Source organism: Epinephelus lanceolatus, chromosome 5 (genome assembly GCF_041903045.1).
Source record: "Epinephelus lanceolatus isolate andai-2023 chromosome 5, ASM4190304v1, whole genome shotgun sequence".
NCBI classification, from domain to species: domain Eukaryota; kingdom Metazoa; phylum Chordata; class Actinopteri; order Perciformes; family Serranidae; genus Epinephelus; species Epinephelus lanceolatus.
Genome location: NC_135738.1, coordinates 3872640 through 3895149, shown reverse-complemented (window position 1 = coordinate 3895149; position 22510 = coordinate 3872640). Strand labels below are relative to the sequence as shown.

At 42.3% G+C, this 22510-nt stretch overlaps 2 protein-coding genes across 3 annotated transcripts; both read right to left on the bottom strand.

The window, feature by feature from the left end:
• Positions 1 to 4703: 4703 nt before the first annotated feature.
• LOC117261682 (high choriolytic enzyme 1-like) lies at positions 4704 to 13782 on the bottom strand. Of its 2 annotated transcripts, none has more exons than XM_033634098.2 (8): positions 13625 to 13782; positions 10504 to 10549; positions 10083 to 10235; positions 9188 to 9305; positions 8281 to 8459; positions 7499 to 7580; positions 4897 to 5045; positions 4704 to 4803 (listed from the first exon to the last, which is right to left on the bottom strand). In XM_033634098.2, the coding sequence occupies exons 1-7, from the start codon at positions 13697 to 13699 to the stop codon at positions 4919 to 4921; spliced, it is 780 nt and encodes a 259-aa protein (XP_033489989.1). In that variant the 5' UTR covers positions 13700 to 13782; the 3' UTR covers positions 4704 to 4803; positions 4897 to 4918. The 2 variants fall into 2 exon arrangements, with proteins under 2 accessions (XP_033489989.1, XP_033489988.1); XM_033634097.2 differs by having other exon boundaries at positions 4916 to 5045; positions 13625 to 13781.
• Positions 13783 to 16411: 2629 nt separating this feature from the next.
• On the bottom strand, positions 16412 to 20766 carry LOC144463574 (uncharacterized). Its single transcript, XM_078168309.1, has 4 exons — positions 20729 to 20766; positions 19221 to 19464; positions 18222 to 18359; positions 16412 to 16770 (listed from the first exon to the last, which is right to left on the bottom strand). Exons 1-4 carry the CDS (start codon positions 20764 to 20766, stop codon positions 16594 to 16596), a joined length of 597 nt encoding a protein of 198 aa, XP_078024435.1. The 3' UTR covers positions 16412 to 16593.
• Between the last annotated feature and the right edge of the window lie 1744 nt (positions 20767 to 22510).

Sequence of the window (22510 nt, the reverse complement as noted above, 5' to 3'; positions counted from 1 at the left end):
CTGGCTACTGTGGTACAATATGTTGAAAGTATGTATTAATATCTGGCAGTATACTTGTGTGACAATAGTCATATGTGTATAATAACAGTAGAAGTATGACTAATGACTAATGATGGCAGCAGCAGCAGGAGGCATCTGGCAGGACCACGGCAGCAGCACAACCACACACGTCACACTGTCCAGGCACCGCTGTGATATGAGTTAATCTGAGAGACAGTGGAGCACAAAGGCTCCGGAGAAGAAGCCGAGTTAGTGACATCCAGAATGGCCGAGTTAGCAAGATGCAGTAATAGGATGAGAGTGAGAGAGAGAGAGAGAGAGAGAGAGAGAGAGAGAGAGGGAGCCCGGTGTATTATAGGGGGTCCTCCGGCAGACTAGGCCTAAGTCAGCCTAACTAGGGGCTGGTACAGGGCAAGCCTGAGCCAGCCCTAACTATAAGCTTTATCAAAGAGGAAAGTCTTAAGTCTAGTCTTAAATGTGGAGACGGTGTCTGCCTCCCGGACCGTAACAGGAAGATGATTCCACAGGAGAGGAGCCTGATAGCTGAAGGCTCTGGCTCCTGATCTGCTTTTGGAGACTTTAGGGACCACGAGTAACCCTGCGTTCTCAGAGCGCAGTGTTCTGGTGGGATAATATGGCACTATGAGCTCTCTAAGATATGACGGAGCTTGACCATTTAGAGCTTTATAAGTTAACAGTAGGATTTTAAATTCAATTCTGGATTTATAAATGTATCTCTATATCGACTGTCCCGTCACATCTGATGTCAGATCAAAGGGGATTGGCACGTTTGGCACGTTTAGCACGCGTAATGGAAACCCAACCTGATTTGATTAACACAGCTGCAAACTAATGAGTTCACATCCCTCTCAGCCAACCACAAACAGCCACAGCATCAGATAGGGAGTATATATTCAGCATCTGTCATCTTAGAAAAGTCAAAAGAAAAGAAACAGAGTGAGACTGCGAGAGAGAAAGAGAGAGAGCGCGCGCACGAGAGAAACGCAACATTGATTTATAATTGTGGTGACCTCCTCCCAGGCTACCTTTGCATCATCAGCCCGTGGAGGTCTGCTCGCAGTTCCGTATATTCGGACACTGCGAGCAGACCTCCCGGACCAAAACATCAGTTTCCTCCTGGGAGAAGTTTGGCTGTCTGACGCTGCTGCTCTCTTCTGCCATGGCGAATTGAGTAAACTATCATTACGCCTTCGCACGGCACATTTAAGGGCGAGGAGAGGGGCTCATTTGATTGGTGTGATGTGTGTAAAACCCACTCCACGCCTTCTCTCCTCCCTCTTTCCGACTTGTGCAGGTAGGAGGGATGGAGGTGGGAAAGAGGAGTAGCTGCGCACGGTGTGCCAAACTTACAAAATCCACCTGGCCACACCCAGTTGGCGAAGTACAGGTGCGCTGCGCCTCCGCCCCGCCCGGTCTGCGAAACTAGAGCCCTAAGACTCCAAAACATGAAGGGCCCTTTGAGCCAGTGTTTGGTTTGTTTGTTCTGGGCCGCTGTAGAAACAACATGTGGAACTCGTATGTAGATCTAAAATAATGACTCTTATTTTCAGGTGATCATACACTAATAAAAACAGAGTTATGAATTTTACAATCCATTTATGTCGTTGTATCCCTAAATCCTACACACTGAACACTGTCTTTGCTTTGTTAATAAGTCATAAGCACAAAATATACCAAGGGACACTGCTTTGCAAAAACTAAATAGCCTTTAATGTTTGGGCTTAGTGCACACAGGTTTCAGCTCACAATAGAAATGTCTAAAAGGGGAGGAGATAAACTCAGGAAATGGTTACAAGAGGAACATTTTGGTTGGGGGCCACTACGAGCCTGACAGCTGGCTTATGTCCCATATCTGTAAAAATATTGGTTGTGAGAAAAAAGCCCCCCCCCCCTCCATTTCTGATCACTTATAGGCTACCTCCTTTTTAGCTCTGTCTTTATTACAGGTAATCAACTTGAGGGAAGCATCAGAAGCTGTACTGAAGAATCATGTACACTATACCCTGATATAGACTCACCGGCCACTTTATTAGGCACACCTCTTCAACTGCTCGTTAACGTAAATAGCTTATCAGCTAATGAGGTGGCAGCAGCTCAACACGTTCAGTCATGTAGACATGGTGAAGACGACCTGCTGAAGTTCAAACTGAGCATCAGAATGATGAAGAAAGGTGATTGAAGGTTTAAAGGTCATTTAAAGGTGATTAAGTGTACCCATCTTCTGATGGCTACTTCCAGCAGGATAACGCACCATGTCACAAAGCTCACATCATCTCAAACATGACAATGAGTTCACTGTACTCCAATGGCCACCACAGTCACCAGATCTCAGTCCAATAGAGCACCTTTGGGATGTGCTGGAACGGGAGATTCTCATCATGGATCTGCAGCAACTGTGTGATGTCATCATGTCAATATGGACCAAAATCTCTGAGGAATGTTTCCAGCACCTTGTTGAATCTGTGACACCAAGAATTAAAAAGGGGGTCCAACCCAGTACTAGAAGGTGTACCTAATAATGTGGCCAGTGAGTGTACATTGATGTATACATTTAATTTACATGGATGTTTCTGTTATGATGCTGAGGGGTATTCCAGGTAGGAGGTTCAACAAACTCTGAGTCTATCCCTGAACTCTGAGTTGACTTACTCTGAGATGGGAAACTCTGAGTATCTGGTTCCAGAACAGCTGATCTGAGTTAGTTCAGTCAACTCTGAGTATGTTCACTCTGGGTTAAACCGACAATAAAAAGCCATCATCAATGGAGCTCCGACTCCACGATTCACCATGGCAACAGGTAAATAAAAGACAGCGCCTCCATTTTAATCCAGTGGATGTAGAAAGATTAATGCATGTGTAGCAGACGGTGCACGTTTATCTTTAAAAGAAGAGCCTGAGTCAGAGCGAGGAAAGTGTAAATAAGTTAACCATAAAGTTAATAAAAAAGTTTTATTCAGTGTTGTCCATTTATTCATCATTTATCATGTTTCCTTAATGAAGATAAAGTGGTGGAATCTGACTGTGTATCAGGGTGTAGATACGTTAGGCTACATTATATTAATTATATACAATAATATATTTGTTCAGATTTAATCTAATGGGGAAAAACACAGGAGGCAGCAACTGAAAAATAGGAAGATTTAAAAGATAGCCTATAGGCTAGGCTATAGATCAAAGACATAAAGACATGACTGTAAACTCACAGTCTGACCCAGTAATAATATGTTTGGTGGTTTGCACTTGAAAAGACGTTGAGGTTAAAATACAGTAGATTTTAAAATGCTGGACATCTATTTGTATCTTGACTCAACAGCATTCAGTGACTTTATTTCAGATACAAATGTAGTAAATGTAAAGACACTGAAATGCTGCACCGTTGCTCACTCTAGGAAGGAATAATAGGAATTATGTTCCATCAGTGCGACCAATGACATCAGTGACAGAGATCATTAGTCATTGATACTACGTGTCTAAAGCTTCACACCAATTTTTAAAATTTAAATAATTAGACCTACATATTATGTGCAATAAACATTTGGGAGCTGCTCTAACAGACTGACAGTCTGATCCTTGTGCAGTGTTATAAAAAATAATAAAAATAAAAAGGACAGAGGTTTGATTCTGAGCTGAGGGTGAATTCTCGCTGTGTAATATTTGAATGTTAAGACAAAAACTGATGTCCAAAGAAATGATTGATGTGCATAAATTCAGTAACTTAAGACAGTCCTGAGTAACAAACTAATATCCAGCAGGGTTTAGACTGTGACGGACGTTAAATCTCCGCTAATTAACGTGCTTCGATACAAGCTTTGACACGGACTGAATGAATGAGGGAATGAAACAGCGTGTAAGAGGGAGGAGACAGAGAAACACTCAGGGTTTATTGAAGAAAACCTGCCAGCGAGCAGGTTATGTTCACAGACTCAGTTGCCATGGTGATTGACTCAGAGTTTGATTTACCTCTCTTTGTGGAACTGAAAACCCAGAGTTTCCCTCATTTCAGGGTTAACATACTCAGAGTTTTCACTAAACCCGCTTTCTGGAATATCCCTCTGGTCTTAAACACAGTGGTGTTTTGTTGGGGTCGACCTGAATGTGTTCACACTCACTTCATTGATTGCACCTGTGACAGTTATCTAGTGCAACTCTGACGGCCTGTCATCAGCCTCGGTGTATCTGTGAGCTGCCACTTGTTCTTATATGCCCTGATGACGACTGTGTGATAACAGAACATCAAAACTTTAAAAATATGCCAAGGAGTTCAGTGGAATAAAAGACTCACAAGACATACAACCATAAGGTGCTGGTTCTAGTTCTGACAGCTTTAGCTAATTTGCAGATTCAGATTAATTGAAAATATTAGTAAACTAATAAATGATGGTGTATTATAACAGATGAAGACACCCAGCAGGACGTTGAGCAATTAAAATGAGCTCCATTTTTACCAGCAGCAACACAAAGTTTGATGCTGTTACATTTGTACCAGTCAACATTTGACTGCAGAATCTTTAACCTGTGACAAACACTGACATGTGGTGATTACATTCTGTTAATATCAGGAAATGCTGCAGCTTTATGCGTCTTCCTTTTCCATCACACAATCTTCAGTATTAAAGTGTGTGTTCAGGAACATTTGGTAAAAGTGTCTCCAGGTGCACAGAGCACAAACACAGCTCCAGTGATCATGTTTAAAGGTTTATTGTGGATTCAGTGTTTCAGTTTGTTACAGAGCTCTGCTTCGACGTCTGATTGGCACCGTGTCGTCAGGTTTGTTCTCATCACCTGTTGGAAAAAGGAAACACGTTAAAGGTGACAAACTCAGACACATGAATTAGATTCACACAGGAGCAGCAGGATCAGAGCGTATGTACAAACCTAACGTGTGTTTTCTTACTGTTTAACATTTGTACAGCTTGTTCAGCCTGCTGATGTCGTTCTTGCTCATCTGGGTGGCCGTGCCGAATTCAACATTAGCGTTGGGGATAGGAACCATAGTGGGCTGATTGTTCCCAGAGAAGGCATACCTGCGATCATAAAAAGTACATATGTGTTATTATTACTGGTTTGTATGTTTTGAAAAAAAGATTCAGAATTATTGTGAAAATGTTTTAAAGGGTCGGTTCACTCATAAACAGTCAGACTGAATAGATTTCATTTGTTATGTGCGGACAGTTAATCTGCATCGATGTTATTATGTTGTTATTATTGTGTGTATTACTAGAAGGGGAGAGAGTCTCAGAGAAGGAGAAGGGTTATGTATTTTTTCTTCTTGCTGAATTTTCTTTTTAGAGTTCTTAGAGCTTATTCTTTTCTTTTTGATATTTATTTTAACAATATTTCATTGTTTAAGTTTGTGTTGATTTTTGACTGCGTGCACAAGTTGAACTCTAATTTCTCTGCCTGAGCCCGGGTTGTATTTTTTCATTATTCCCCTGTGTTTGACTTGAGCTGGGTTCTTTTTTTGGGTTTTTTTTTTTTTTCCAAAAAGGAAAGACACAGGAAGGTGCTCATCCTGGGCCAGTGTAGGGACCGAATGTGTCCGGGCTGCCAGATTTGTCCGGCGTCCCGTGACTTCTGATGACGTGACATACTATCATTGGCTGAGTGGCTGCATGTGAATGCGAGAGAAACAGCGTTATGCGAGAGGGAAAACAATGTTAGTGGCAGGATGGCGAACGAGTCGAAAAGGATGGAGAAAGATCGGGAAAATTTTAATTTCTATGTTGAATTGAGACACTATATTGAAAATAACATGTACCACCAACTTACAATGACATGCTGTTATGTTTATTTATTTTTCATACTGTATACAGATAGCCTACACATAAATATAGTGTATGATACACTAACCCTGGATTTGTGGAACATTGTACATTGATTTGTGAAATGCCCTCCGACCCCGAGCCGATCTAACAGTAATTTCTTATGTTTCTTATGCATTTCTCTTCTTTTTAGCCGTTTAATTATAAGCCACTAGCCGTTAGCTTAATGCTAACTTAAATGAAGGCTAATCCAAACTGAGCCGATCTCGTTAATGTTTGCCGCTTGTCAGGTTAATGTTTTTTGTTTTAAAGATATTTTCATGGGCATTTTTTGCCTTTAATTGATAGGATAGTGAAGTGTGAAAGGGGGAGAGAGAGAGAGGGAGAGACATGCAGCAAAGGGCCACAGGCCGGAGTCGAACCCGGGCCGCTGCGGCAACAGCCCTGTACATGGGGCGCCTGCTCTACCACTAAGCCACCGACGCCCCGTCAGGTTAATGTTTTAATACTTCATTCAGCATACAGCTAAAGAGAAAACTTTCGATTTATTATTTTTATTTCTCTCCTCAAACTCTCTACAACCACTTCAATCAGGATTTGTGACTTCCATAAAGCCAATCATAATGCGTGACATCATCAGTTAGCGCGGGACCCCGGACAAATCTGGCAGCCCGGACACATTCGGTACTTATACCGGGTCGCAGGGGCAGCAGGCCAAGCAAAGCACCCCAGACGTCCCTCTCCACAGCAACGCTTTCCAGCTCCTCCTGGAGGACCCCGAGGCGTTCTCAGGCCAGATGAGATATGTAATCCCTCCAGTGTGTTCTGGGTCTGCCCCGGGGCCTCCTACCAGTGGGACGTGCCCAGAACACCTCCAGCGGGAGGCGCCCAGGAGGATCCTGATCAGATGTTGAACCACTTCAACTGACCCCCTTTGATATAAAGGAGCAGCGGCTCTACTCCGAGCTCCTCCCCCTATCTCTAAGGCTGAGTCCAGCCACCCTACAGAGAAGCTCATTTCGGCCGCTTGTATCTGCGATGTCATTCTTTCAGTCACTACCCAGAGCTCACGACCACAGGTGAGGGTTGGGACGTAGATGGACCAGGAAATTGAAAGCTTCACCTTCCCACTCAGCTCCCTCTTCACCACGATGGATTGGTGCAGCGCCCACATCACTGGACGCCGCACCAAACCACTGATCTATCTCACGCTCCATTCTACCCTCACTTGTGAACAAGACCCAGAGATATTTGAACTCCCTCTCTTGTAGGCAACAGAGCGCTATAGCGGAGAACAAGAGGAGAGAGATCGAGTGTGCATGAGAGAGGGACGGAAACGAGATAAAGAGTTAAGTGGGATTCATACTTCTGCGTTGAATTGACACCGTACCTACAGTGTGCACCTCCCCAGAAATGGAACTACACGTCGCTGTGTTGCAGATCTCCTGTCTATGTCTGTAAGCTGAAACCATTTCCCTCAGTGGAAACAAAGCTTTGATTTACTTTAATTTCACAGATAAGAAACAATAAACTGTGAAGACAATAAAGCCTCCACAGAAATAGCATTTTAAGTCTTTTCAAAGAGCATTTTAGCTGCCAAAATGCTCTCTATGTGATCGAGACCTATCCCAATAATTTTCCTACAGTCCCTTATTAAGAAATTAAGGCACAAAGTGAAACAGGTGTGAGATGAAAGTGCTGACAGCCTCGACAACCTGTGGTACTGCATGACAGAGTTGTAGTCGTAGGGGGTGTTCAGGTTCAGAGTGTTGATCTTGTCGAAGGCGTACTCCCAACCTGAATGGACAAACATCACAGCAAGGGTCAGAAAATGTTTAATTTAATTTCTGTCTCTATTTTCAGGGACACAGAAGTTTCAGTGGTCGATGATTGAAATGGTGATAGATAATGAACCTTTTTGATTTTGTTTCTTTATTAGAAATAAATCAAATATATCTTTTATTTCAGGTGTTAGCCAGTTCGTTAAGATGTTCCTCTGGTCCAACGACGTATGACCACAGTTATGTAAAAATAAACACAGGTTCGCGTCTTAGTGATCCAGTTTAGTTTAGTCTTTTTAAGGTTGTGGTGAGTTTGGAGTTTGGAGCCCAGTGTCTCAGGAGACGTTACATCTAGCTCTTACACAGATGCCATCTTCCACATCAGGATAAAAACATGCTTAACGTATTTTAAATAATTGAGGGTGAATTTTTTTTAGATTTTTTTCAGATTATGATTTGACTTTAGGATTTGGAACAAACTCTGGATCAGTGCAACGATGAGTTGTTTAGTTGGATACTTTCATTTTTCTAATAAAATGTTAAAACATTAGTTCAGGCCTCTCAGACGTCAGGATCTGATGATGTCTTTCACATATACAGTAAACTGAATATTTTTGGGTTTTGGACTGTTGCAGTGTGTTTGAACACCTCACCTCCAGCTGTGGGAAACAAAAATGAGTATTAGTGTGAAATTATGATGATGTTAATGCACAGACCGCGCTGGATGTTCTCCCACAGGATGCGGATGTGCTGGTCCCTGTCGGAGCGGCACTGTTCGTGGTTGAAGCCGAGGGCGTGGAGCAGCTCGTGCTGGACGGTGCTGTGGTAGAGGCAGCCCTGGCGGTCCAGGGACAGCGTCTGGGAATAACCACGGCGGCCGACGTAGGAGTAACAGCTGCATTCATTAAATTAAATTAAAGATAAAATAACAACCATCATGGCGGAGTTAGTTTAAGTTTTAAGGGACTGTAAAATTTAAAGTTTCCTTGTCTTAAACTTTATTCATCTCAGTGTGTCAAGTCTCCACTTATGATGTCTGATATTGCTGAATGTTAGTATTTATGATGAGTGACAATTATATTAAGGAAATATGGAGTGTTTATCTCAATGTAAAGTGTGACACACAATCATACTGACAATTCTCATAAACTCATAAAGGAAATATCTGAAGCAACACCTGCACTTACAAAATAGTTTTGAGGGTGAAACAGATGTGACTGATATGTACATTTCTGTGTGATGAATGATTAGGTCTGAATTCAGCCCCTTAACAATCAATCTTAGGTTTAAATAGTGTCAGTTTCAGGTTTACGACTGGAATTAAAACAATCAATCAATCAAAACTTCATTGTAAATTCTTGTTGAGACAAACAAGTTTTCAAAGATCCAAAATATATCTGAATGTGGAGGAAAAACAATGCACAAAACATCCAGAATATTTACATTCTGACTTTAAAAAAAAATCCCACGCTGTGACGTGATACATTGTGCAACGCAAAACTAAGAAGGTTTAAAGACACTTATATATTATTTATCAATATTGTTTGATACCCATCATCTTGTAATCAAAAATGCACACACACACACACACACACACACATACACACACACACACTTTATTACCCGCTGTCTGACTGGATGTTCAGGTAGTCCCTCTGGTTGGAGCGTCTGATGAAGCGAATGCAGGAGACATCGTGGAAGGACACCAGCCCTCGTTCGATGATGGAGCGCTCACGAGAGGCTGAGAAGACACAAGAGGAGACTGTAATGTTCAGTCCACACATTGCATCAAATCTTTTTGTGTAACTATTCTAATAAAACTTAAAAAAAAGACTTTAACCCTCTGTGGTATATGATGCCACGACCTGGCCTCACTCCAAAGTCGTCAAAAACCTGCGCTTGGTTAGTGACTTCCCGCGTCAGACCCCGCTGAAAAAAAGCCATCCATTCACGTCGGCATGATACACAGCCGGTCGCTATTATTGTTTAACAGCACCCAACAGAAGTTAAGGCGGCAGAATTCCAAGTTGGGTGGGTGGGAGGGGAGCTGGACACTTTCTAACATATGTAATATTCATTCATTGTGCAAAACAAGAACAAGCAGGTTCATTTTAAAGCCGATACCATCCGATACAGATGACGGGTCCATGTCATTGGTCTGACATCCCATTAGTCCGACAGTCCACGGTGCTGAACGGCTCCCGGCGGGCGTATTTCTGCCTTGATGGTGCACCGCGACCGGCTCTGGGTCAGCTGGAAAAGGCTTGAGGCAAAGCAGGCTCACAGCTTATGTGTTTGCCACTTTCTTTTTCATTTTAACCCACACCATGATCTTTTCCTGACCCTAACCAAGTGGTCGGAACAATGGGATGTTGGACCAATGGGCAGTTCCCCCGATGACATGCTGAGATTATCGTACATCCCGACTTGCAACTTGACTGAGGATGTATTGTGTGAGCGTCTGTTACCTCGAGGCAACATGGTACCATAGCAGGTTAAGAATGACTGAGCTCCTTACAGTAATGTGATGCGATGACGTACGGCACGTAGACCTTCCCATCGCTGGACTTTCCCCACATGCAGCCACGGGAAGTGCAGGGATCAGCGTTTCTCTCATTTTCATTGTCATAAGCGATGTCATCTATGACGAGGGGCTCGTCCTCCCTGTGCACTGTAGGAGAGGATCAATCAGGACTTTAACCAGTGGTGAAGGAATCATTCAGATCATTCACTTCAGTACAAGTACTGCAAAAAATGCTCCACTAAAGTAAAAGTCCTGCATTTTTGGGGATTAATATTACATATTTGACACATTTCTTTAAAAATAGTAACTAAAGCTCTCAAATAAATATATTTGAGTCCCAAGTACAGTGTTTTGCTCTGTCCAGGGATTTTGGTGCATTTAGCAAAAACAAGAATACATTTGCACGGTGTCTTACCAACATCCTTGTTGGCCCTCCACAGGAGCTCAGAGACAGACAGCTCCTGGATCAGAGAGATGACATCACTCATTAGGAAAGACTCGACTGAAAAGTGATACGTGTTTATGTAGAGTGGTGCAATAATCACGTCTGCTGTCTGATTGTACAGTTTACTCTCTGACACTGTGGGAAATCAGTTCAGGGAGGAGCCAAATGCAGAGCAGCAGGCAGGTTGTGAACTTTAATGCAGCTGATGAAAAACATCCAGAACAAGCAGGTAACTGAAAACCAACTGGGATGATACGATGAACTCAGGTAAACAATCCAAACAGAACACAAGACACCAGGCAGGAAACAGAGCAGGGAACGATACCAAGAACACGGGGACGAGCACAGGACGAACTGACGAGGAACAAAGTGAAACACACAGGTATATACACAGAAAACTAATCACATGAACAAGACACAGCTGGAGGAGGAGGACACGGGCAAAAGGAGGGAAATGGAGATTGGCTGACAACAAGGGTGTGGAAGGGAAACAAGACTAATAGAGAACAGGTGTGAAGGGAAGACTACGGGAACAGGGACGGACTAACGAGACAGGTGTGACAGAAAACAGGCGGAAAACACACAAAGACAGGAAGTAAAACCAGACACGACACATGAGAGGAGAAGCTACAAAATAAAACAGGAAGCAGATTAAACATGAATGAAAAACATGAAACAAAGAACACATACAGAAAACTCCAAAATAAACTCCACAGGACAACAAAATATAAACCTGTCATCAACGTACAGTTTGTACAATACCAAAGCTTTATAATCTAAAATGTGCTGCAGCGTCTTTCAAACTGATCCTACTGAGAGAAGAGATTAAAGGAATACGTCGTCAACCCCCAAATGATCATTTGTATATCAGTTACTCATCCTGTATTATGTTGTGTTCGCACCAAGCGCGGATAAAAAAATTCATGTGAGTGTATAACATATAAATTATAAATTCAATGTAGAGACGCAACCCAGCTGGCACACGACCAACTGTCAGCGTTGAAATGTGGTTGAAAATATGTCAGTTCTTGTGTCAACATTAAACCAACATTGACTCAAAGGTAAAAAAAAAATCTCATAAATCAACATTGAAATTTCAATGTCTGCTTCAATGTTGAAACCATTTTGAAACAACGTTTACAGTTTATGAAACATTGATTCATCTTTCAAAATTAAAACATAATTCAACCGTGAATAAACCAACCTGGTCTCACTCCGAAGTTGTCGCAATCCAACGCTCGGGTGGTGACTTGTGACACCAGACACAAACGAAAAAAGGCGTCCTATAACGTCGGCATGATACGCGGCCGGTCGCCATTATACTTTAATGGCGCTTGGCGGCGGCGGGGGGAAACGTGGTGAAAGTCTGAGTAGGGTGGTGGAGGGGTCCAATAAACCGACTTTCACCCGAGAGAGCAGTGTTCATGTCCTGTAAGACTGTAAAGCCAAACCCTGTTGTTTAACGCTAAACCCAACCACGTGTGTTTGTTGTTGAAGGAAAAAAAACCCCATCAATTTGTGGTGTTTTACTGACGTAGTTCTTTTATTTTGAAAGAGACTGTATGCAAACTGTACATTTCCTGTGAAAACAGAAGTGTATGTAACAGGCTGAAGTTGACACGGCGTCCCAGAACGTCAACAACCAACACATCATATGTGGACGTGGAAAGTCCATGACCAAACGTGGACATGTGACGAGGTCGCAGTGAGAGTGTGTTGAATAAACATTAGAATACCTGCTGGACGCAACTTCAATAACATGAAATATGCAAATTAAGCAGTGCGAATGAAGTGAAAAGTGTGATGTCGCGTCATACGCTTGTTTGTGAGAGCTGAAAAATCTGAACTTCCACCAATTTGCGCCACGATAGCTGATCAGCACTGAGATCCTCCCGGGACATATGACGCCAAGGACGTGCCAGCGGACATTCATTCATCGAGTCAGTGATTTCATGCGAGTATGACACGAGTTATTCACACATATGAAGATAATTTGAAATCACAAGGGTCCGAGATTAACAACCACAAAACTATATCAAAGTCTCTGTTTAGAAGCTCTCACACAACTCGTGCAGTGTAAACCAAGTCTAATTTATCCAGCTGTACGCTCAGTTCTGCCCAAACAGACACACACCTGTCTGACGTCCTGTGTCTGCTAAAGCCAGACTCCACTGACAACAAGTCATTTTATCTTGATAAAACGGGAGCTGCTGATCCTCCGCTGCCTCCGGCTGTAGTTTCTTTGTGTGACTTTGTTGACTCAAAACTAACCCTGTAAACTGGGATTTATATTTGTGCGGCAGACTCTACGCACGTAGCCCACGCCGTTGTGAGCATTTATACTTGTGCAGTGGTGTGTCTGTGTCACACACACTTGATATTTTGATATTTAGGTACCTTCTATGTACTTCACAAATGTACCTTGCAATATTTTTCAAATGTATTTTTCAAATGTATTTGCATAATATTTTTCTAAACTGTTGCGGAGTCGATTCAACCCAGAAGTATAAATTCTGCCTTAAACACCAAAATCACACAATAACACAAACTAACTAACTGATGGAGGCAGTGGTAGACCAGCAGCAGCTTCTGTGTTCAGCGAGGTAAAATCATTGTTTCTGTCAATGGAGTCTGTCTTTAAAGAGAGCAGAGTTAAGTTTCACTTTAGTTCAGTTCCCTGCTGGAGAGGTCTGTCTGTTTTGGAAGTACTAAACATACGACTGGATGAATGAGACTTGGATTACACAGCACGAGTTGTGTGATTGTTTGTAAATGGATGCTTTGATGTCGTTTTGCTGTTGTTAATTGTGGCCATCTATGACTTCAACTAATCAAGAATTTTTCTCAGACTCTGGATTCTTTGTTCACTGTGGAGGGGTACGAGAAAAAATACGTTTTCTTCACAAATTCACTATAACACAAGATGAATACTTGATATACAAAAGGTCAGGTGGGGGGTGAAGTATTCCTTTAAATGATCCAGCTGTCACACAGCACATTCACCAATAAACCCCATATTTAATACCCTTCTTACATGTTGAGTCGTGTTATCTATAAAATCTCTCCCCACAGATATAACAAAGGAGTTCACCTTGTCTTCAGCCCAGGAGCAGTCAGAGACCACGAGCAGGACGAGGAGACCGAGCGTGCACTTGAAGAAAGTCATGTTAGCAGCCTGCAGGTGAACAGTGTTAACACACCTGGATCCTGCTGCAGCTGCTGTTTATAGCCGTCAGTGTATCTGTTAACTCACCGCTGTGCTCAGTGATAAGATGCACACTGCCTTGAAAACATGCTGCCACTTCCCACCTTAACTAAGCCAAATAAAATCTGCTTGCGGAAGCAAAAATTGTTCTGGAAAAAACTTGAATCAACCGTGTGAGACAGTCGACCCTGAGGACACCTGCTTCATGTTTATGGTCCTGGGCCTCCTGTCGCAGGATCGATAAACCAGATCAGTCTGAGTGGTTTACTTTTGTTTTTAATCTCCATAAACTGTTACCAAACTAAAAGAGCACATTTCCTAAACAAATGAAAACATGTGACAGATTAATTTTTATATTAATGTTCACATTTTCCTAATTTATCAACATTTTACCGCCCACACATGACTGATTATGGAAGAGCTTAGAAGAGAATTAAATATATAAAATGACATAAATTGGTCGCAGTCACTTGAATGTGTTGTCCTCCGTCACTGTGGCTTCTGACAGCTGCCAACGAGCTGTCAAGCTGTCGTCTGTCTGCAGCTCACCTGGTCTCACAACACACAACAGATCATTAAGAAACCCCAGCAACGACTGTACTTCTTAAGGAAGCTGAGGAAATCTGGCATGCCAACCAACATCCTCGGCAACTTTTACCGATGCACAGTCGAAAGTCTTCACCAGTTCAATCACAGTCAGGTATGGAAACTGTACTGCTCAGGAAAAGAAGGCCCTCCAGCGTGTGATAAATACTGCACAACTCATCTCAGGAGCAGCCTCACCTTCCATTCAAGACATGTATAACAGCAGGGTCATCACGAGGGCCCACAGCATCGTCAAGGACAATGCTGCTCGGCATTGTTGTTGTGACGGTCGGCATGCCTAGTGACTGGAACCGTAACGCGCATGTGCGAAAAGTCCGTTTTCAGAGGAATTGCATATTGCACATTTACATGACAACGGAGACGCTGCCGTTTCCAAAATGTTGCACTCTGGAACCCGTTTTCAAATCGATGCGTTTTCAGGAACCCAAAACGCCGCTGTCGTGTAAATGATCGGCCAAAACGCAACTAAAGTTTACTGTTTTCAGTTGAAATCGTTGTCATATAAATGGGGCCTTAGAGTCCTCGCAACACTTGCAGAGATCCAAGGGGAGAGGAGGTAGCAACACAACTCCACCTAATGGAGGCTGACGGCGCCCCAGATTTAAACGTCCAAAAACACATAATTGAAACCACAAAATATCTCCATACTGCTCGTCCGTAGTGATCCAAGTGTCCTGAAGCCCCGACATAAAAAGTTGTTTGGAAAAATGTCATTTGAACTCTGTTTTTAGCCTCATTGTAGCCTGTAGCTCTGACTGCCTCTCTGTGCACCGTGCTCACGTGTGTGCGCTTGCGTGAGACCGTGAGACACGGGCACCGTGTTCATCAGTGTTCACGTGCTTTCGCTGGTCTTGCGTGCAAACGCACACGTGAGACGTAGAATAAAGTGATTTTGGTGGAATATCACAATTTTAAACTCAGATTTTGTCAGACTTTTTTTTTCGTAGGCAAGTGTTTGTCACGCACAATGTGTCCAAGGACTGGTGGAAATTTGAAAATCCAAAAATAACTTTTGTTTTTACAGTTCCTGGCTGTGATCAAACAGCTTTTTATGTCGGGGCTTCAGGACACTTGGATCACTACGGACGAGCAGTATGGAGATATTTTGTGGTTTCAGTTATGTGTTTTTGGACGTTTGAATCTGGGGCGCCGTCAGCCTCCAATAGGTGGAGTTGTGTTGCTACCTCCTCTCCCCTTGGATCTCTGCAAGTGTTGTGAGGACTCTAAAACTTCACCTGAGCCTCCCTCGGCATATGGGTGAGTAGATAATGGCTGAATTTTCATTTTTGGGTGCACTATCCCTTTAACATCTGGCCAGTGGACAACAGTTGAAAATGAGCATTTTGGCTGACACTGGCACAGTTAGTGATGTTGGCCACGATGCATTGTCCCTCAAAAAATAAGATATATTCAAAAAAAAAAAAAAAGCAAACAGCAAAAAGCTCATGTAGGTGCTCTGATGAGAGCCTCTGTTCTGACTGCGTCCCAGCCTGAAGTTCAGGACATGATTTTTATCTGTTGGTACAGAGAACAGCTCACTGCTACGATCAGGTTACACAGCCATTAATAGTGTCAGTTATTTAAACTTTTGATATTAATCTCTGCAGGGAAAGTGACTCTCTTACAGGAAATCACGGGTCTGTTCACACTCTGACCATTGTTCTCTGAGTGAAAGTAAAAGTTATTCATCCACCTAAGTACATATTCTGTATGTATATAGCTAAATACAGTCGTCACTCATTATACGTTAAGAGATCTACAAATATGATTCTAAATGAAAGTAACGACCAAACTGCCCCTGAAGACTTTGAGGTCATTGAGGTTTGAGTATTTCTCAAAGTGAAATGTTACTCCCACGTACAAACTGAAAAATAAAAGCTATTAATTAAACTTCCTTTGCCATGAGTGCAAACTTTACACCATCAAACTTAGAAAATATAAAAATGCTACCACAGTAAACTTCGATGTTTGTAACAGAATTCTAAAAACAAGTCAGTTGTTTCAAAACAACAGTTTATTGAATGTCTGATTTATTGATAATGGAACACAGGAAGTTCACAGAGTGATTTCCTCCCTCGATTCAGTATACATACCACATGCAGGGGTGTTATTGATTGTATGTATTCATCTATAGGCTTACAAGCAAGTGAGACTTGATTACATTCGACTACGTCAGAGAGTATTTTGCACAGACAACACATACACTGGCTTTTCAAAATAAAGCTCAGGAAACAAACAAGTGATCATTGTTATATCTCTTTTAACAGCAAACCATAAGGACGGATGGCCTTTTCAACGATCTCCCGTTGTTCTTTCTCTGATGCATTTTCGGGGATGGGAACCAGCCAGTAGTTGTCTTCCTCGTATATCTCCCTGTACTCTGGGTTGATACGATTCTGCAGAATCACTTTGTATTTCTTGCCCGTCTTGTTGGAGGTGAATTCCCTTGTGATGGTGTGCATAACAAATAAATGGTTTATATAAATGTATTAGGGGTGTCACAGTATACGGGTATTGATGATAACTATAATTTTTAAAAAATGAATGATTGATACCATTTTAATGATACACATCTCCAACACATCCCCACTGCGACCTCGTCACATGTCCACGTTTGGTCATGGACTGTCAACATCCACATATGACGTCCAAGGTACCCTGGGTGTGTTGGTTGTTGACATTCTGGGACGCCGTGTCAACTTCAGCCTGTTACATGCATTGTCTGCTTTCAAAATACACTTCTGTTTTCACAGGAAATGTACAGTTTGCCTACAGTCTCTTTCAAAATAAAAGCACTGCGTCAGTACAACACCATGAATTTACCTTTGTTTACTTCAACAACAAACATACATGGTTGAATTTAGGAAAAAAAAACGGGTTGGCTTTACATTCACACAGGAAGTGGACACCTGCGTCCCGGGTGACAGGTGGTGTGTTCCACGTTTTATTTCCAAATCACTCTAGAAAGAAAGATTAGCATACCGTTAGTGTACAGTCTGATACCGTTACCATTGGAAAATGCCAGTTCCGGATCAGGTATCATGGGTGCCAGGCATAAGGTTGATACAAAGTTTGATTTCCCTGAGTAAAACACCACATTTGTGTTTAGAAGAATTTTAATATAATTCATACTGGATGAAAACACACATAGGCTATAGTGGGTTATAGCCACAGTGGCTTAAGAAGCTTCCAGAGGCCATTTGCTCTCTTCAGTCTCCAGGAGTTCATGACAGAATTGATGCCCCCCATATAAAATGGACTGTCCTAAATACCAAATTGAAGTTGCGTAGAAGACAGGTGATAGGTACGTAGCCAAACGTACCCACTAACAAGAGCCCAACATTGGCCAACACAGTTGCTACGTCAGAAAGGGGTGGATATGTTAACGCTAGCCGATAGCATGGAAGCTTTAATGCTCTAAATGTCCTAAGACGTCTAGATGTACTGGTTAATGGGGCATTTTCTGTTGTCTAAATGCGTCAAATGCACGTTAAGATGTTATATTTTTACCTGTTAAGACGAATAAATTTGAATTATTAATACATATATCAAAATAGATGCTACGAGCCCTTCTGTGTTCCATAGCAGACAATCAGCTGTTGCTGCTGTTCAGAGCTGAAGGACTGTCTCCATCAGCCTCTCTACTTCTGCTCTCTCTGCCCGGTTAGCACGAGCTAACACAGCAGCGATGGCTAACATCCGGCACAGAGCCGTTTAACCGTCCCAACAATCTCACACCATCACTGAAACGGCTCGACTCTGTCGATGCCATATCGTAGGCAACTTGACTTGCTTGAGTTCTTTAGAGATGTTTTAACTCTCATCCAAGAGGCTTCTTCACATTTATTCCAGCAGTCATGAGAGTGAATATAAATACCGTAAAGTGTTCTTCGATGATGGCTTTAACATGTTCCTGTTTCGTCCCGTGGTAGGACACCGGCCACTCCCCTGCCACTGACTGTGTGGTGCGCCACCTGTTTCCCAGCCAGGTATTGTCCTCGTACTTATCCAGGACCTGAGACAAAACAAGTAGTCACAAACATTCAGATGTGTAACCACCACTGTCATTTTAACCACCACCAACAGTGATGTCATGGTGTATTGGAGTGCACCTGCACATCACTGCAAGAAGGCGAGAAGTTAAACCGCCAGCAGGCATCAAAAAGGCTGTGAAAAGAGAACTCCACTGATTTTACCCATCAAATTACATACGTTTTTGGTCGTGTAGAGTACTACATGTGATAAAAGTAGCATAAATCGATTATTATACAGATTTTCTTCATTTTCTGGCTGGTTTTGTGAAGTTCAAGCTAAACGATGTGTCTGGGGCACGATGTGCATTAATGATACTCGTTACCTGGAGAGGTTGGAAGGAGACAGACCTTCCTCCCCCTGAAAAGTGTAGGAAATTGCAAAACCACTGTTCAGCCACTACATGGTGTGAGCTGCATGCTAGCTCTGACAGCTAGATGATGCTTCACAAAGGGGCGGGGCTTAGTGAAGGGTCAATTTACCTGCAGATGCTTTGGTTCAAAATGAACCAGTTGTTTTTAGCCAAAATGATTTATGGACAACGTGCAGCAGAGGAGTGAGGAGTCAGCAGTAAAGTATGGAATAAAACAGGTTAATAAAACAGGTTTTTTCAACAATTGTGAATCACCAACCACGAGAGGGCCTTGAGTATACAGTCATAAATGTGCACCTAAAATATTTGGCTGATTGGTCCAGTAGTGTGAAATTTATGATTATGCCTTTAAATATATAATCAGATCAGTTGGTCTCTGAGGCCAGATTATGTCATAGTTTGCACTCTGAATTGTAGAATACAGCAGCTTGATGGAGATTTAAAGTCAAACAAAACTGAAAGCATATTCACCTTGAGGGCAAAACGCTGCCAACCACATGGGCGTTCATACAGCTCACCACCTCTGTAATATTTCTCCGTGTCTTTCAACTTGGAGAAATCGTAGTTAAAACGTGGATCCAAATGTTCCTTGGACCATGGGTAATTATTTGGTTCGATGATAATCTGCCCAGTTTTTTTGTCTTCACTGATGTCTTGCTGCAAGTCGACCCTGCAGATTGGCTCCACTTTAACTGTTCCTCCAGGACTCTGGAACCTGTAAAAGTTGAAGCAGAAGAAGAGTCACAATTTCAAAGCACGTCAGTGTTCTCTTTGTGACAATCCATCAGGGATAAGGAAAACTATTCAGCAACAGCTCAGGAGAAAAACAAGACTCCACAGCTACGATGGTGTCTCTGTGAGGCTGACAATGCTAACATGTTTCTGTTTACCATGTTTACTGTCTTAGTTTAGCATGATAAGCATTATGGGCACTCTTACAGACATTTTGTGAACAAAATGAAAATATTTTGAGAAAAAGTCTGAGTATTTTGACAATAAAGGAGTGTCTCCATAACAAAATTAAAAACCGTTAAAATAAAGTCAGAATATTTAAAGTCAAGATTTCAATACTCTTTGTAGTAAACAGGTGAGATCAGTCTGTCAGCTTTCAAGTGCCAAACTAGTTTCACTGATGAGGACTTTAGGGACTGTTCTTTATATATCGTAATTGTAGAGCGCGTTCAAAGCTTCAAGCACAACTTCTTTATCGATCATCTCGATGTTGATGTCTGGCTTCTTGGCTCGTTTCTTCAGATGAATGTAAGGGTGGAACTGGGCTCATATTTATAGTGCCTCAGTTTTAGATCTTCCCATCAGGAAAACAGAAAGTGATGGGGAAAGTGAAACTATTACTCAGCAGTTTACATTACAGTTAAGACAGTGACTAAGACGTGTAGCCCTGCTGCAGCCCTGGTGGCTTCAAGACATCCTGACTTTCTCTCAGTGGCTGATTTTGTGAGAGGTAAACACTGCATTATTAAGACATGCAAACAAAGGTCACATGTACTGGTAAACAAGATCACAAAATGAAAACATAAATAAACTCTCAGTTACTGTTTGTGGTGTCAGTCCAGGCAGGAAGGTGTGGGTTTATTTGTCCAGGTCTTGTGATATCAGTCGGAGTATTCTGCTTCCTGCCTTGAGTATACAGTCATAAATATGCACCCAAAATATTTGGCAGATTGGTCCAGTAGTGTGAGAGGTTAGCTGTGGACAGTCAGATAGATATACACACACACACACACACACACACACATGCAATCATCAAATGCATGTCCCCCTTCAGGCTTACACCTGGTGTAGGTAATTAGTCACCCTTCAGTGACCTTTCAAACATAACATTTATGATTATGCCTTTAAATATATAATCAGATCAGTTGGTCTCTGAGGCCAGATTATGTCATAGTTTGCACTCTGAATTGTAGAATACAGCAGCTTGATGGAGATTTAAAGCCAAACAAAACTGAAAGCATATTCACCTTGAGGGCAAAACGCTGCCAACCACATGGGCGTTCATACAGCTCGCCACCTCTGTAATATTTCTCTGTGTCTTTCAACTTGGAGAAATCGTAGTTAAACCGTGGATCCAAATGTTCCTTGGACCATGGGTAATTATTTGGTTCGAGGATAATCTGCCCAGCTTTTTTTGTCTTCACTGATGTCTTGCTGCAAGTCGACCCTGCAGATTGGCTCCACTTTAACTGTTCCTCCAGGACTCTGGAACCTGTAAAAGCTGAAGCAGAAGAAGAGTCACAATTTCAAAGCACGTCAGTGTTCTCTTTGTGACAATCCATCAGGGATAAGGAAAACTATTCAGCAACAGCTCAGGAGAAAAACAAGACTCCACAGCTACGATGGTGTCTCTGTGAGGCTGACAATCTTGTACATATTTTGCACAGAGGCAATCTTTGCCAATAGTCCTCGGAAGAGGTCCGTCTATAATTTTGCGCCCTACTTGAGCCATGCCCACCTCTATTTATTTTCACCCCTCTCTCCAGTTCTGCTGTATTAACACCTGGTTTAATATATTTTGCTTCCATCTCTCTGCCCTGCTCTACTCTACTTCAACGCTACTTAGCTCTCTCTCTACTCTACCAGTAGACTACCACATCCACCTGTTGCACAAAACGCACACGGTAGCGTGAAATTTTTTTGTATGCTTGTAAAGCACAGCCTGCTGGGATGTTTCTATGTATCTGCACCAGAAGGGCTCTTTAGTACATACTAAGTACATGTGTGCACAGTAATGAGCAGGTGAAATGTCTGTCTAGCTTACATATGAGGTGTCTCAAGATTTAGGAACATACAATTGTATTGAACATAATAAAAGTATAAAGTCACTTGACATGCTGCTGTTTTGTGCTATGACCTATTTAAGTGCTGGAAGTTGTTATTTACGTGACAACGCCTGAACGCAACACTGGCTCCGCTCCAACAGTGCCGTGTTTGTCTGTGCCTAACAGCAGTCTGTTGATGGTTATTTACACACTGTCCATAACAATAACTTTGTCAGGTAACAAAGAGAACAATGGTCAGAGTGTAAACAGACCTGTGATTTCCTGTAAGAGATTCACTTTCCCTGCAGAGATTAATATCAAAAGTGAAACAATCTACTTTCATTTTGAAAGGTTTAAATAATTGACACTATTAATGGCTGTGTAACCTGATCGTAGCAGTGAGCTGTTCTCTGTACCAACAGATAAAAATACTTCAGGCTGGGACGCAGTCAGATCAGAGGCTCTCATCAGAGCGCCTACATGAGCTTTTTGCTGTTTGCTTTTTTTCTTTTCTTTTTTTTTTTAGTATATTTTATTTTTTGAGGGACAATGCATTGTGGCCAACATCACTAACTGTGCCAGTGTCAGCCAAAATGCTCATTTTCAACTGTTGTCCACTGGCCAGATGTTAAAGGGATAGTGCACCCAAAAATGAAAATTCAGCCATTATCTACTCACCCATATGCCGAGGGAGGCTCAGGTGAAGTTTTAGAGTCCTCACAACACTTGCAGAGATCCAAGGGGAGAGGAGGTAGCAACACAACTCCACCTAATGGAGGCTGACGGCGCCCCAGATTCAAACGTCCAAAAACACATAACTGAAACCACAAAATATCTCCATACTGCTCGTCCGTAGTGATCCAAGTGTCCTGAAGCCCCGACATAAAAAGTTGTTTGATCACAGGCAGGAACTGTAAAAACAAAAGATTTTCAAATTTCCACCAGTCCTTGGACACATCGTGCGTGACAAACACTTGCCTACGA